We start from the raw sequence: 17,134 nt of genomic DNA, 5'->3' as shown, positions 1-17,134 counted from the left end.
AAAGAAAGAAAAGAGGGAGCAGGAGGGAGAGAGGAAGGAAAGAGGTGAGAGAAAGAATAGTAGGAAAGAAGGAATAAAGAAGGAAAGAAAAAGAGGGAGAGAAGACAGAGATAAAGAAAGAAGGAAGGAGAGGGAAAGAAAGACCCAGGGGCAAAAAGCATTTCCTGTGCAGCGTGAGGCAGCGGGTGTCCGTTTTAGGAGAAGTGCGTAAAAGCCTCAGAGTTGCACGTTCGTGAGGCTGAGCTGCTGCTGAGCTCACGTTCATGAGGCTGAGCCGTGGCAGGAGGAGGAGGAGGTGAGGCAAGAGGAGGCGGAGGCTTGCCGGGTCGGTGCCTGGCAGCGCCGTGCGGAGAGTCCCGAGCCTCTGGGACGCAGCAGTGCTCTGTAGCACTTTGAATCCTCCTCCTCCTCCACGCGGCGCTGCTGGGTGCTTTGTCTGTGCTTCAGCAGCAGCCGTTTCCAGGCGCTGAGCCGTGGCAGGAGGAGGAGGATTCAAAGTGCTACAGAGCACTGCTGCGTCGCAGAGGCTCGGGACTCTCCGTGCGGCGCTGCCGGGCGCTGACCCGGCAAGCTGCCTCCTCCTTGTCCTGCTGTGGCTCGGGGCGCTCCATGCAGCGCTGCTCCAGCCGCCTTTCTACCCCCCCCGGCCCCAGCTGTTTGTCGGCGCTTTGTCGGTGTGGCGCTTCAGCAGCAAGGTCCCGCTGCTGGGTCCCACTGGCTGGGGCGCTCAGCGGGCCACATGACAAGGTCTGGCGGGCCGGATTTGGCCCGCGGACCTTGTGTTTGACACCCGTGGTCTAGATTAATGTTGCCGGCCCTGGTTCTACTGCACAAGATTGATAGCTGTCTGGCTATCCAAGCAGGACAAAGAAAGTGATCAAAGCAGGTCACATCTCTAGATGTGCTGTACTACCTTACTGGTGGGACAACTTTTACTGGACAAAAGGTCAGGATAAATTTCTGCTACCTGCCTGCTGCTTATCATAGAATCATAGTGTTGGAAGGGACCACAAGGGTCATCTAGTTCAACCCCCTGCAATGCAGGAATCTCAGCTAAACCATCCGATAATCTTGAATAAACATCCCTGTTGGCTTTAAAAGAAGAAAAAAACAGGTTCCATCTTCCAAAGCAGGCATACCATCACCCTAATCCAAGGAGATCGGTGAGTTCATGTGTAACATTTGAAACTTTACATTACAGTATCTGGAATTTGCTGCTATTGCTACTACTAAGCATGATATGCTAGGTGTCATATAGAACAAAATCCTAAGAGTCATTCCCACACACAGACTTCTGAATAAACTTGGCAGCCATGGAACAGGACGACAGATTTTCTTCTGGACTAGTAAAATGTTGGAAAAACAGGAAAGTTTTCACAAAAAATGAAACCCCACCTCCAAAAAGATCCTTATTAGAACAGGTGCTATTTAATTTTCCAAGTTATCTATAATCAATAAGTAGCCAGGCTTGCAGATGACACCAAAGTACATAGAATGGTGAAAATCAGATTGTAAATTTGTTTGAGACAACTTCAGGCTGTCTGTGGGTGGGGTGGAGGGTGAGAGGGAAGAGAGATGTGGTTATGGCATTGGGGGAAATCCCTTCTCTATTTAACCCTAACTCAGAAAACAAACGGGCACTTTGAGCACCTTCTAGATTGAAACTGCAGCTAAGCAGCTGGTCAGGAAAAAAAGCTAATTTTGAAAATAAAGCCTTTTGAGCTAGAAACGGGAAAGTGTTCAATGTGCTTTTTTATATTATATGGCAGCTAAAATTACATATTAAAACAATTTCCAGAGCAGTAGCTATGAGCAAAAGAAATGAAGAGGGGTTTTGGCACATTTTATTATGGCATATGGAGTGATTCAAAGGAAAGTGTACGTACAGCATATCACACATGGATTTAAATGAGTTTAACAACAAAAGGTTATAAATGATCGGAAAAAAATAGTTGCAGCATATTCTGGAATAGGAAAGTGGGTAGATGGTTGACTGTATCTTCTAATTTTCCTGAATTGTTCCGTTTCAGAGATTAGCAAAATCTAATTTTCATAGTCTGTTAATAGGGAGGTATGAGCCTTGTGAGGAGGGAATGAGGAACCTGTTGCCCTCCAGATCTTGCTGGCCTGCAGTTCCCATTACTCCCTGAATGCAAATACTGATCAAGGAAGATGGGGGTTGCAATGAAACAATTGGAGTCCCAGGAACCCCTATGCCTGCAGGCTATTATTATGATCCAATTTCTCCTTTTAGATTATCCATACCCACCAATTGAAATATTTAACGCTACATCCTCTCCGTACCCCTCTCGTTTTTAGACTCACGATAACACCGAGAGGTAGATGGGCAGAGAGCGCGCGAGTGGTCCAGGGTCACTTCGGGACGCTTCCTCGCCTAGCGAGGCTTGTGTCCTGTGGACATCTTCTCTCAGGCCAGCATCCTTTCCCTCACACCTTGTCACCCGCCGCGCCGTCGGGAGAGGCAAGCGAGGAGCGAGATGCTCCCCGACCTCGAAGGCGACGGCGTTGCTTAAGCCGTCCAAGGTGCTTCGTTCCCTCAGCGAAGGGCGCCTGCACACCTGGGGCGGCCAGGTGAGGTTCCTGTCGCGAACCGTTTCTTAAGGGCCGAATGCCGCCCACCACCGCGGAGCTTAAATCTGCCTTGCCCGCTGCCTTGGGAGCCGTTAGGACCCTGGCGGATTACACGCTTCCATTGGCGGCAAAATCACCGCTACGCCTCCTCAGAGGCAACGACGCTGTTCGAGGATAGGGCCAGAGGCGCCCTCATGGGTTGCATCGCTTTCTTGGACCCGCCGGCTCCGTGTGCTTCGCCGCCCTCTCGGGTTATGCAGACGCCAACAGAGACTTGTTATTTTTCGCTACCCCACCCTCCGAATAAACCCCTGAGAAGAAGGCGGAGAAACGAGGCGCGGGGAGCTTGTTCATGACACGGGAAAGCACCGCGCGTGGGACAAAAAGCACCTGCTGAATTCCTCTCAGGGGAGCGGCGGGGCTCGAGAGAGAGCGGAGCGGCGGCGGGAGAAGGGCGGCAGCGAAACCGCAAAATCAAGCCGAGCGCCCCGCCAGGAGGGGGAAAGCCAGGTAAGCCGCTATTTTGTTCTCGAACGGCGTCGTTTTCCCGGCCCCGCCGCCGCGGCTCCCGCGCTCGCCCCTCCCCTCGGGCCGCTCAGTTCCACGGTTGCTGGAGCGCCGGGCGGAGGACACCACCGATGGCTGCTCTCCTCCCCGCAGGGCGGCGGTGGCGCTGGTGGCGTCGGCGACAGCAGCAGCAGAGGAACCTCGTCCTTCTTCTTCCCACCCCCTGCCTGGCTGTCACCTTCCCGCGTGAGGCGAGGCCCTCCCGCCGCCCCCCGGCCCGCACGCGAGGGGAGATATGGGGCCGGGTGGCGCCGGCGGGGGACTCGCGTGGCTGCTGCTGGCCTCGGGCGTCTTCCTGAGCCAGGCCTCGAGCCAGGCGCCGCCTCAGGGCTTCCGATACGTCTCCTACGAGGTGATTATCCCGAGGAAGATGGCGCCGCGTCGCGGGCGGGAGCCCCAAGACCTCACGTACCTCGTGGAGCTGCAGGGGAAGGGCCACGTGGTGCACCTCCGGCAGAAGAGAGGCTTCGTGCCTCAGCACTTCCCGGTGTTCACCTACGGCAAGGAGGGACACCTCCAAGCGGACTACCCTTTCGTCAGGGACGATTGCTTCTACCACGGGTTTGTGCAAGGCCAGCCCTCGTCTCTGGTCGCGGTCAGCACATGCTCAGGAGGCCTTAGGGGCCTCCTGCAGGTGGAAAACAAGACGTACGAAATCGAGCCGGTCCAGGCACCCACGAACTTCCAACATGTGGTTTATCGGCTGGAAGAAAAGGAAGGCGCTGTCCGCATGAGGTGCGGGCTCACTAAGGGAGATCAAAATCTCCAGGAGGCCATGATCCAGATCCCAGAGAATGTAGAGCTCAAAAGTTCCCAGGGAGCACTCTGGCAGACACATGCCAGATATGTGAAAGTTGCTGTTGTAGTGGAACATGAGCTGTTTGTCCATACTGGCAGAAATGAAAGTCTTGCTGCTAGAGAAGTACTGGATATTGTCCATATTGCAGATTCCCTCTATAAGCCTCTTGGGATTCATGTAGTTCTAGTGGGACTAGAAATATGGTCACAAAAGAACCTCATGGCAATTGCTAAAAGTATAGATGAACTGCTTGATGTTTTTAATACTTGGAGAAAAACGACCTTCATCCACCATCTAAGGCATGATGTTGGCCACTTATTTGTATATAAGCATTTTGGAGATAAGCTTGGATTATCATTTGTGGGAACAGTGTGTGATCCCATTTGGGCATCTGCTGTCGAGGCATTTATTACTTCTAGTTTGTTCTCATTCACTATAACTTTTGCTCATCAGTTGGGCCATAACCTTGGCATGCAACATGATGAGAAATACTGCACTTGTAGTCAGCATTCTTGCATTATGGCTTCATTACAGAGCAACACAAGTCAGTTTAGCAATTGCAGTTTTGATAGTTATTCTACCCTAATGAATAGTGGTAGGAAACAATGTCTGTTAATTCCACCGGAGCATGAGAAACTGTATGAGCTCGAAAACTGTGGAAACAAGGTGGTAGAGAGTGGAGAACAATGTGATTGCGGTTCAGAATTTCATTGTGAATTGGATGCATGTTGCCAGTCGAATTGTATGATGCGGTCAGGAGCCACTTGTGCTTTTGGAACATGCTGTGCCAACTGTCAGTTTCTTCCAGCTGGAACAGTTTGTAGAGAAAGGACTGGCATCTGTGATCTTCCTGAATACTGCACTGGGATTTCAGAGTGGTGTCCTGAAGATGTTTATGTACAAGATGGAGCTCCATGCTATGATGGTGCCTACTGCTATCACGGGAAATGCTCTACTCACATTCAACAATGCAAAATGATATTTGGCAAACAAGCAACGGTTGCCCCACTAGATTGCTTCAAAGAAATAAATACGCGAGGTGACCGCTTTGGCAATTGTGGCGTTATTCCTGGTGATGTTTATAAGAAATGTGAAAACAGTAGTATCTTGTGTGGAAGAGTCCAGTGCATAAATATCGATAAAGTGTCTAATCTGAATGAGCATAACACCATAATACAAACTCCTGTTAGCAACAACTTGTGCTGGGGTACTTACTACCCAAGTGGAATGGGCATAGCTGATATTGGAGCAGTGAGAGATGGCACACAATGCGGCGATGGCAAGATATGTATTAATAGGTATTGTATCAAGGTATCCCTTCTGAACTATGACTGTAATGAAACAAAGTGCCACAACAGAGGAATGTGCAACTCTCATAAAAATTGTCATTGTAACTATGGTTGGGCCCCTCCATATTGTCTAAATGAAGGCTATGGTGGCAGCATTGACAGTGGACCCCCTCCACCTAAGAGTGGCAATTTAGGTATGACTATAAGCATTGTAATAGTTACTTTTACTGTTGTTATTGGAGCTGGGGTTGGAATCATATAAGGAATTTCACTGATAGAAGGGTTGAAATTACTTACTGTATATTCCTCATTGAAGTGTCAGACTCCAGTAAGCTCTCAAAAGTCAGCAAGTCCTAAAGTGTCTAATCTGACATTGCAAACACTTAGGAGATGTTGAGCTTATAAAGGATTTCACTCAGTACATTGTGCGGCAAATAACGTATTTTGTTGCTTGTAAAACAAGTGTGGCCTCTCAATAATTTAAAAATCTGACTTGCTATTAATTTTCTAGGCTCATCAGCTTATGAAAATACTTGGGCACCTAGATAGTAATGTTTGAGGATGACTTTCCATGGGGCCTGTTGTAACATAATTTCTAACGTTTGTACGCTGTAAATTAGAGAGGATGGGAAGCTTGGGAAAAATTGAAGTAGCAAGAGAATGCCATCCAGAGACAAACCTAGAAAGATGATACATTCAAAAAGAATTATGAACAATTCTTTTAACTGCAATAATGACAATACAATTGGTTTCTTCATGCATCTGAAATGCCTTTAGGAATGAGGTAAAACATCTCAGAATTGCACATTCATGAACCTCTTACTCAAGATTTGTGTAGCTCTTTAAATGATATTTAATCATGTGTAAGTGTGTTGGGAACTGCAGCATTCATTAGTAGTATAACTGACACACTGCTGCTCTATACATAACTCCAGTATGTTATGACTATTCATAAACTGCCTCACAAGAATAAATGTAAACTCCTGCTTTTGATTTGCAATGGCATACAATATAAATTCTGAGAGATTTCATGTATGGTTTTTGCAGAACACAAAAGTGCAAACCAGCAGAGCTATGTGGTGTATGTTCTATAGCAGTATTGTATGCCCCTTGAACAATCAAACATCTGGGGTGAAAACATTATTTATGGGTCTGTGTAAGAGAATTGCTCTAGTGAAACCGGTTCAATTAAATACAAATTTTGCCTTTCTGTCTCAGTCTGTCTTGCATTCTAATTTAACTGAAAGCATTCGTCTTTGACTTCCCTCTCACAAACCATTCATCAGGACTGCATTGTTTAACACTTGGATATTTCCTGGAAGAATCAGTTTACAGTTCCTAATAGTGATACTTGTTCAGAACAGTGAGAGTTTATATATATATATATATATATATATATATATATATATATATATATATCACCCATCTTTCGTAATTTATCTTTATCATATTGTACAATATACTGTTTTGAATGCCCTTTACTGATGTACAACCATGAAAACTATTGCTTAGAAATTATTTCAGATTACTTAATAAAAATATTTTATGTAAAGGTATTTTTATTTATTACCTTTGTATCCCACCTTTCATCCAAGGACCTCAAAGAATCATACATAGATCTCATTTCCCCCCCTCACAATAGCCTGTGAGGTAGGTAATAGCATCTGGTCTCAGATAGATCGTAGTGACTGTCCCTGCTAATTTCATGGCAGCTTGGGAATTTTAATGTAGGTTTCCAGGTGCTAGTTAAACACTCTGCAATAGTGATGTCTTCATAAAAAGGTGTATATCAGCTTTTCATCAAGAGAACACCAATTTGTTTTGGTGTTATGATTGGTTTTATGAATGCAAATCATTCCTGGAACAGTATAGTTGTCTACTATTACAACTAATTTTTGCCTTTTATTCAAAGTAATAATAGCCTCTAGACATATAAATTACTGTAGATTATTTGGTAGTCATGCCTTCTGCAGCCAGTGCAATATCTTTTATTGGGACACCCCATGGAATTTAATGAGAGCAAAGCAGATGATATGTATGAAAGTGACAAGTTTGATAACACATACGGTGTTGGTACAGTCCTCATTGGGTTTTGCCACTCCAGTGTTGTTTATGCTGTCAAACGTTCCTGGCTACTTAGCAGACCTCTTATTTTGACATTTTGCCAGTTGGGACTCCCTCTAGCTCAGGGGTGGGGAACCGATGGCTCACAGGCCAATCTTGGCCCCATCAGGGGTTCCAATTTAGCCCATGAGGATATTTTCCACGAACCACACCCACATGTGGCATCAGTTTATGGGCAGGGTTCAGTCCTGCTGGGTGCTGCTTCACTAGTGGAGAGTGCATTAGCAAAGTAAATTCCTGCAGAGAGCAGAATTGTATCCTCTGCTCACCAGCTGGTGAGTGGAGCACTTAATCTTGCTGGATGCTGCTTTGCCACTGCATTTTCTGCAAATAACATCTCCCTTCACCTATAAGTCAACTTTAGCATGTGGATGGTACTGCCCACTAATCAGTTACCTGACACCATTATGTCAAAGATTGACAGGTGTGTGGCTACTGCGTACCTGTCGAAGATGGCCCGTGGGGTGGTGGGCATTAAAGATCTTGGCTGTTGAACTTCCGCTTAAGGCACCACGGAAGATGGCTGAAAATTCCATTGCTCCAGCTCTTACGGGGTAATTAGAGGCTGAGATGGGAGTAATCAGTCTCCCAAAATCTTCCAGGGGGGTATGGGAAGATGCAGTCTCATCCGCAGATGCCCAACAACCCAGCCCCAAATTTGGAAGGAAGGAGGGGCTGGGGGGCACTGGATGGAAAAACCCCGAGAGAGTCTGGCTCTCCTGGACTCTGTCTCCGTGAGTGAATCAAGTTCCATTTCTTAAGATGAAAAATTGGATTTAAGTTTTGGACATTCTTCGAGCGAGGAGGGAGGAATTACTCTGCTAAACAACCCAGCCACTGAGGTGTCAAAAAAGACTGAGTGGAAGAAGGATTAACATCTAAGTTGGTATGTTGGAACGGAACAGAATGGGTGAAGATAAAAAGTTGAAATTCCAAATTGAATTATTGGAAGGCAGAGAGAAATTATTATCAAAAATAGATAATTTCTTGTTGGAATGGTTTACAAAAGATGAATCGGCAAAATATGCTATGATAAAATGGGCAATGGATTTTGGGTACAATATTGAATATGACGCGTGGTTGAAATTATGGAATGAAACATTGAAATTTACTGCATCTACCGACTTGAAGGAAAATGTGATGAAAATGATGTGTAGATGGTACTTAACACCGGTGAAATTAGCTAAAATGTACAGGATGAGTAACAAAACATGTTGGAAATGTAAAGATAAAGATGGTGAATTTTATCATATGTGGTGGACATGTGAGAAAGTAAAAGGATTTTGGGAAATGATATATAATGAGTTGAAAAAGATGTTTCAGTATTCTTTTCCCCCAAACCCGAAGCATTTCTATTAGGTTTAATGGGAGAGGAAATAGCAAAGGGAGATCAGAGATTGTTTATGTATGCTACAACTGCGGCGAGGACTTTACTAGCCCCAAAGTGGAAATTACAGGAGATACTGAAGATTGAGGAGTGGCAAACAAAGATGATGGATGATGCTGTACTGGCAAAGTTGACCTGCGGGATCTGAAACCAGGGAGAGACAAAGTTCCAGAGGGAATGGAGTAAATTTATTGACTATATTGAGAAGAACTGTAGAAGTTTGAAGACACTTGCAGGACTGAAATAAATCCTATGATGTGAACTTGTTTGTTTTCATAAAAAGGAACTGCGAGATGAGATTGAGAAACAAAGCCGAATGGCGGGAGGGAGAGAAGTCACATGCTCGGCAGAGCGTAAAGACTGAGAAGGGTGAATTTAAGATGAAATGTAATTTGTTTTGTTTATTTGGAAAATAAAAGATTATCCAATTTGTTGACATCAGACAGAAGCAGGATCTCATTAGCCGCTAGAGTCTTGTTAAAAAACCTTGGATGGTTTCCTAGAATCTGTGGGAGCAGTGTCGCAGTTTTAATTTGGAAATCCGCCATATTGGAAGTCAAGACCGGGCTGAAGAATTATAAATAGTCATAGGGGGAGGTGAGCCTTTAAAATGTAATTATATTTGTATTTCCAGTTTGATTTGGTAAATCTCCCCTGAAAAGGCTAATGTTTGATGTTTGATGTAACCGGTTTGGGAAAATTACTGAGCAGATGCTTAGACTTGATTTTATTGGAACTATGTGAACATGGTGGCTGCCAGCAGTGAAATGACTTTTGGATTGATTCCGCAGAAACACCAGAGTGTGAGGAGATACTGTGAACTTATGGAAGGGAATCATAGACATAAAACCCACACAGAAAGACATAATTGTTTGTTTTAACTCGCTTGTGGGAACAACTCAGAGGCTGCGAAAGAATGAAGGATAACAACAGAAAGAAATAGAGGAACCACTGAAAATGATTATGAAATGCAGTAGAACTATGATGATGACCAGAGCCCTTCAAATTTGAAGCATGGGAAGTCCTCAATAAATTATAATTTGGCAGAATATTTGGATTATTTGATATATATATGTATAATTTGGAATATTTAGTGTGATTTGATTGGATTGTTAAAGTAGAAAACTTAATAAAAATGATTTAAAGTGGTACCTTGACTTATGAAGATGATCCGTTCCGCGGCGCTCTTCATAAGTCGAGGTTTCTGGATGTCGAAGTGGCCATTCTGCGCATGCGCGAAGCACGATTTTGCGTATTTGCGCATACACGGACCGCACGCAGGGCGAAAACACTTCCGGGGGTGTCAGCTTCGTAAGTCGAAACCTTCGGAAGTCGAAGCATTCGTATGTTGAGGTACCACTGTATATAAAAAGGGGGGGAAATTTATATGCCTGACTAGCTTCCCCCAGCTGCTAATCCAGCCAGTGAAATCAGGAGGTATGGCTCAAATTCCAGTGAGTAGGAATTTGAAAGGGAAAGGTAAATTTAGCCCCTGGGAATGGGATTGTTTTTGTAACCAAGGGAAATGACGGTGCGTGTTAAGAAGGGATAAGGCAATGGGCATTGAATTAACTGTGGAATTAATGCCCTATGGATGTTTCCTTTTTAAATCAAATGTTTTTAACCAGTCACAAAATGGCTGCTACATCTTGTGGAAATAGAGACAGAGCCACAAAATGGTCAGCCACCTCATCAATGGGGAGGGGGCACCAACAGAATCCACTGCTGTGCTCTCTTGCAGGGAGAATCCATCACTTCTCTGTTTAGAACAGAATGGATGGTGAGTGTCCAGTTCTGGCATTCAGTGAAGGGGTGGGCATTTTTAAAGGGCTGAAGGTATTCAGTGTGGTAAAGGCCAAACCAGTTCAAACAAGAACTAAGCAGGAAGAGCAAACAGTCTCTAATGCATTGCGGTTTTGAGAGGTTACTTCTTGTGACCTTTCACAGGTCATGGGAACCCCTGCCATAGCCAATATCTTATACTGTATAAGTTCAACTACAATGACAATTTTCTCAAATTTTGAAGAAAATGAAGCAGCTTTAAGCAATGTAATATTACCATAGTTTATTTTACATAAATAAAAAAGTACTTATTTTAAAGTCACATTAAGTTATCTTCTGTATGACAATATGCCTTACATGAAGAATTGTGTACCGTTAAACAGAAATAATCTGGTGTCTAATCTTTTATCACTATTTGCTTCCTGTCTCATTGGGTTGCTAATAAGCAAATTCAAACCATCATATCAAAGGCACCTAAAAAGAGGATACAGAGAACTGTGGAAGCAAAAATATTAATGTTATATGGACAAAATATAAAACAATCTTACCAATAAGAAGCATTTATTTATTTGTTTATTTAAAAATGTGAAAAAAACAATTCTTAAGAACTGAAAGCAAAATGCCTACATTTTTTATCTGATATAGGTGTAAAATAGCTCAGAAGTCCATTAAATGCCCCTTTTAACAGCCCCTATGTTACCTCAGTAACCTCCTCCCTACCCTGAAACTTTTGTAAGTTATTACCGGTAATTAAAAAGCATGACAAATCCTCAGGCTATGACCATTTACTTTGATGTGCAAAGGGCCATGATACTAGTCAGGATTTTCCTGCTGTGAAAACCAGTAGGCAGGAGGAAAAAAACCCAGGTTATCCTGGAGACTCAAAAGCAGGAATAGGAACATTGGGACATGCCTTATACTGAGTCTGATAATTGATCTATCTAGCTCTGGCATGTCTTAAGACTGGAATCTGGGTGGTGGTGGTGCACAGACATAATTCCACTGTCTATAACTTAAACTTCAAACCTTCAGATTTCCACCAAGAGCATAACTATGGTCCATTAATTATTGTCTGGGGGATTGGTCTGCTTTTGAAGAGTGACTTGCTCATGAGTTTCTTTTTACTCATGCAAAATCTTTATTCACCAGGTGTGCATTTCTGCATCTGGTAGCCAATCAAGCCTGCAACTTTAGGCTCCTGTGGTCCTTAGAACTAAGTGGATACCTGATGTCTGTCTCAGATTCAGAGAGAAGGTTATCCACATATTAGGAGGAAGCATGAACTGCTCTCTCCCTCGATGACACTGGATCCAATTGGTGTGCCTTAATGTTCCTTGACATGGTCCGTCTCCCTATAACATTGTGCTTGGGAAGCTTAAGATTATCTCTGAAGAGAATAACTCCAGTGAAAGCCAGATACTGTAGTATCAACCCCCAAGGAGCCTCTCCTAAATAGAGTTCATATTTCTTGTATTAGTATGAGGTTAGTGATTTTGGTTATCTTTCACTCCCCTAACATCTTGGTCCGAAAATTTTCCACAGAACATCCTGTTCTTCCTGTAACTGCCCTTTTTGCTAACCATCTTCTAGGTTCTCCCCCACCCTTTCCATTCTCTCCCCATTCCGTCTTGTTAATAACCAAGCTCCGCCCACATTCCAAAGGGAAATCTGACAGTTGCTATAGACAGAATCCTTCTCCTCTATCTAACATGCAGCCTTCTTCCTATCTTGCCTTGCACCCACAAGAAGCTTCCCTATTGAGAAAGACAAGCAAGAGTGGAGTGGTCTAGTGAATTATTTCACCGATCAAGGAAAATGACTAGCAATCTTGCCTGGCTACTGGTGCTGATCTCATGGAACGTGTTATGTGAGAATGCAGGTCAGAAGCCACCACAGGGTTTTAGATATGCTTCTTATGAAGTGATCATCCCGAGGAAACTTACTCCCCGATATGGAGAACATGAAACTCATGATGTCACATACCTGCTGCAGATTGAGGGGAAGGGTCTTGTGGTGATGCTCAGGAAAAAGAAGAGCTTTGTCCCTAAACACTTCACTGTCATCACATACAGTAAGGAGGGAGACCTCCAGGTGGACTATCCTTTCATCAAAGATGACTGCTTCTACCATGGCTTTGTACAAGACAAGCCTTCCTCTAGGGTCACCCTCAGTACTTGCTCAGGGGGCCTCAGGGGTCTACTTCACTTAGAAAATTACACCTTTGAAATTGAACCTGTTCAGGCACCTGGTACTCCTCAACATGTGGTGTACAGATTGGAGGGAATTGAAGGTGCTGTTCGCATGAGGTGTGGGCTAACAAAGGAAATTCAAAGGCGCCAAGAGGCCATGTTCCAAAATGAAATGAAAGTATTGACTGAAAGGGCTTCTAGAGGAGCCTGGTGGTCACACACCAGGTACATAGAGGTTGCAATCGTGATAGAACATGAACGATATGTCCAGTTTGGCAGAAATGAAAGTCGTGTTGCTAGGCAAGTTATGGATATCATCCATACTGCAAACTCAATATATGAGCCACTGTCTGTTGAGCTGTCTATAGCTGGCTTGGAGATATGGACAGAAAAGAACCTCATAAAAATTGTTAACAGCATAGATGACACTCTTGAAATGTTCAGCCATTTTTTAAAAAGTTCACTAAGTAAACGTATGCAACTTGACGCTGCTCACTTATTTATATATAAGAGTTATGAAAGTAAACTTGGGCTAGCGTACCTAAGTACAGTTTGTAATACCGATTGGGCAACTGGTGTTGAATCATATGTGACTACCAGTTTGTTCCTTATTTCTCACACATTTTCCCATCATTTAGGACACAATCTTGGAATGAAACATGATGAAAAATACTGCACTTGTGATCGAAGTTCTTGCATAATGGCTGTATATCAAACAACCTCTGATAAGTTTAGCAACTGTAGTTATAATGAATATTTCAACATAAGAAACAGACAGTGTTTGCTAATTCTACCAGACTCCGATAAAATATATAAATTTGCATACTGTGGAAATGAAGTAGTGGAAGATGGAGAGGAATGTGATTGTGGTTCACCTGATCAATGCAAGTTGGATCCATGTTGCCAGTCTGATTGCATGTTGAGTCCAAGTGCTGCTTGTGCTTTTGGACAGTGTTGTGGTGAGTGTCAGTATCTTCCAATTCATAAGGTTTGCAGAGAACCGGTCAGCAGCTGTGATCTGCCCGAGTACTGCAACGGGACTTCAGAATGGTGTCCTGAAGATGTTTATGTACAAGACGGTGCCCCTTGTACTGATGGTGCATATTGCTATCATGGGAATTGCACAACTCACAACGGGCAGTGCAGAATGATATTTGGCAACAAAGCATCCAGTGCATCAAAGGATTGTTTCAGTGAAATGAATTCTCGAGGTGATCGCTTTGGAAACTGTGGGCTTAGACATGACACTTATAAGAAATGTGATACTCAGAACATCTTGTGCGGCCGAATCCAGTGTGAAAATGTTGATACAGTACCTTCTTTGGAGGAACACAGAACCATAATTAACACGCGCCTTGGAAATAGGAAATGCTGGAGCACAGATTACCACACTGGAATGAAGATACCTGATATTGGAGCAGTGAGAGATGGGACTCCTTGTGGCAAAGAAATGATGTGTATTAATGGGGAGTGCAAGAGTGTGTCCCTCTTGAAATATGATTGCAATGTCACAAAGTGCCATAATCGAGGAATATGCAACTCTCACAAACATTGTCACTGTGATAATGGCTGGGCCCCTCCAGACTGTCAAAACAAAGGTAATGGTGGCAGCATTGACAGCGGACCTCCTCCACCACGGAAGGCTTCACTCCATATTGGCATCATTATAGGAATTATAGCAGCAACTGTATTTCTTGTTTTTTCTGTTTCTGGGCTGGGTATTTATTTCAGGAAGCCTCTGAGAGAGCGGTTTGTAATAAAACCAGAAAGAACATAGGAAGACAATATAAAAGAGGGAGAAAATCCCAACTGAATCAGAGAATTGAACAATACACTGAATGTGTCAAATAGATGTGCAGGAAATAATGGACAGTATTATGTAGTGATACATTTAAGTTTCTAAAGTTTTAAAAGCCCTTCATTACATTTGTCTACTTCGCACAACAGCGTAGAACTCTGCAATGTGTTGATGTTTTCTGTGTTCTCTAACTCTCAGAAGTATCTCCCTCAAGCCCACTGGGGAAAAGAAACTTCTGTGGAGGAAACTAAATACTTTCAACAAAAGCCAGGCTCGGAATAAAATCCCATTTTCACAGAAACCAACATAACCACTGATGCCATTTGAGTAACTGAGGTGATGTTCTAAAATATGCTAGTTGTAGAGCAGTAAAAAGGCAACAAAATACTTTAACAGCTGAGCACCACAATGTTATGTAATCTTAGTGATTCCATGCCTTCATATCAAAGCAACTGAAGAATGGATACAGAGAACCGTGGAAACAAAAACAATGCTAAAATGACAAAATGTTTATTTGTTTAATTTATTCATCACACTTTAAAGAAAGTAATCCAAAGTGATTTATAATATAGAAACAAACACATACAGTACATTGAAACCAGCAGAAAATAAAATAAAAACCAAGGATAAATCTAAAATAAAATCCCATTTTTTAAAAGGCGGGATTAAAACATTCCACCCACTGGAGACCACAGATAACTAAAAACAAAGATCTAGCAAAAGAGGGGGGAGTTTTTGCTTAGTGCCTAAAGCTATTTCTTTATGATGCCAGGTGAGCCTCCTCCGGGGGAGCATTCCATAAGCAGGGAGCCGCCACTGAAAAGGCCCCTTCTTGTGTTTCCACACACACACACACCGAACTCCTGAGGAGGAGGCACAAGAAGAAAGGCGTCAGATGATTATTGTAGGGTCTATGCCGGTTTAAACAGGGAGAGGTGTTTCTTCAAGTATTTGGGTACTGAGCCACAATAGGCTTTGTAGGTCAAAACCAGCAATTTGAATTGGGCCCAGAAATTGGGCCCAGTGTGGTTGGGCCAGGATTGGTGTTATGTGCTCAGATTGGTGTTATGTGCTCCGTGAGCAACCTGACTACTGAATTCTGTATCAACTTCTGAATTGCCTTCAAAGACAGCCCCATGTATAACACATTGAGTAATCTAACCCAGAGGTCATCAGAGTGTAGCTGGCCACCAGCCAAAGCTGATAGAAGGCACTTCATGCCACCAAGGCCGCTTGAGCCTCAAGTGATAGCAAAGCGAAGTTTCCAGATGTGTAACCCCATCAAGAGCAGTCCATTTCCCATCCATCCAGTCCAGGGAACCATTCACTTCAGTTTAATCTGAATTGAGCTTCAGTTTATTGGCTCCCATCCAGTCTATTACTAAGTCAAGACATCAGTCATGCACATCCACTGCTACAGGGGCGTAGCCAGGATCAAAACTAGGGGGGGGCAAGCCATGGTCGTTCAGGGGCGGGGCCCCGAAGTGGGAACGTGGCCAGGGCTACAGGGCCAGCTGGCCCGATGATATCGTGGCGGCGGGAGCGGCAGCGGCCACCTTGTGCTTCTGGGGCTGGCAGCATCGGCGGCTACCCTGCTTGGCTGGAGAGGACGGGAGGGTCGGGCAGGTGAGAGGGGGTGACAGGGCGGGCGAGGGCGAGGCAAGGCACGGCCGCAGACACGACGGCTCCAAGGCATTGCTGCATATCAGCATAATATTTCAACCATGTTGTGGGTTCAAGCCCCACCTTAGGAAAAAATTCCTGCATTGCAGGGGGTTGGACTAGATGACCCTTGTGGTCCCTTCCGACTACAATTCTATGATTCTATTGATATATAGCCATAGCATATGCATCATTCTGCTTTCTTGAATTGTCCTACTAGGCATAGCAGCCAACTCCTAGAGGCCTAGGCGCATGCGCAAAGCGCTATTTCCGCTATTTTGCGCTTTGCGCATGCGCAAAGGCGTGCGGCGCTTCTGCGCACGCGCGCACGGTGAAAATACTTCCGGATTTGCAAAGTTCGTAACCCGGGTTGTTCGTAACCCGAGGTGTTCGCAACCCGAGGTATGACTGTACTGTATTTTAAAGAGTCAACCCCCCCATGTTGATGGGCTTTCTATGTGGGGCTTTTCTGCCCCCCCTCGTATTTTATTAAGGATGGAAGAGGGAAGGAAGGAAGAAATAGAGAGAGGGATAACTCATATTTGTGGGTGCCTCTGGGTGATGCTGTGATGCTGGAACTCTGCAGTAAGAGGACGGGAGGGTCGGGCAGGCGAGAGGGAGTGGCAGGGCGGACGAGGGCGAGGGAAGGCACGGCCGCAGTCACGACAGCTCCGAGGTGTTGCTGCATATCAGCATAATATTTCAACCATGTCGTGGGTTCAAGCCCCACCTTGGGAAAAAGATCCTGCATTGCAGGGGGTTGGACTAGATGACCCTTGTGGTCCCTTCTGACTACAATTCCATGATTCTATTGATATATTACCATAGCATATGCATCAATCTGCTTTCTTGAATTGTCCTAGGCATAGCAGCCAACTCCTAGAGGCCTAGGTGCCGCCACCCCCCAATTACTGGTAAATACTGTATTTTAAAGAGTCACCCCCC

General features: G+C 44.4%; 2 protein-coding genes across 2 annotated transcripts; both read left to right on the top strand.

The window, feature by feature from the left end:
• The first annotated feature begins 545 nt into the window (after positions 1 to 545).
• On the top strand, positions 546 to 6,656 carry LOC118084010 (disintegrin and metalloproteinase domain-containing protein 20-like). The gene has a single exon (XM_035113224.3). It carries the CDS (start codon positions 3,395 to 3,397, stop codon positions 5,507 to 5,509), a length of 2,115 nt encoding a protein of 704 aa, XP_034969115.3. The 5' UTR covers positions 546 to 3,394; the 3' UTR covers positions 5,510 to 6,656.
• Positions 6,657 to 6,870: 214 nt separating this feature from the next.
• Positions 6,871 to 15,971, top strand: LOC118084000 (disintegrin and metalloproteinase domain-containing protein 20-like). The gene has a single exon (XM_035113212.3). It carries the CDS (start codon positions 12,356 to 12,358, stop codon positions 14,504 to 14,506), a length of 2,151 nt encoding a protein of 716 aa, XP_034969103.2. The 5' UTR covers positions 6,871 to 12,355; the 3' UTR covers positions 14,507 to 15,971.
• The last annotated feature ends 1,163 nt before the right edge of the window (positions 15,972 to 17,134 follow it).

The sequence above is a fragment of the Zootoca vivipara genome, chromosome 1, assembly GCF_965207765.1.
Source record: "Zootoca vivipara chromosome 1, rZooViv2.hap1.1, whole genome shotgun sequence".
NCBI classification, from domain to species: domain Eukaryota; kingdom Metazoa; phylum Chordata; class Lepidosauria; order Squamata; family Lacertidae; genus Zootoca; species Zootoca vivipara.
This window is presented reverse-complemented; position numbering and strand designations above follow the sequence as displayed.

What these genes read in the sequence shown, in the direction of transcription:
- LOC118084000 (XM_035113212.3), top strand. Translation starts at nt 12,356, where the DNA reads ATGACTAGCAATCTTGCCTGGCTACTGGTGCTGATCTCATGGAACGTG.
- LOC118084010 (XM_035113224.3), top strand. Translation starts at nt 3,395, where the DNA reads ATGGGGCCGGGTGGCGCCGGCGGGGGACTCGCGTGGCTGCTGCTGGCC.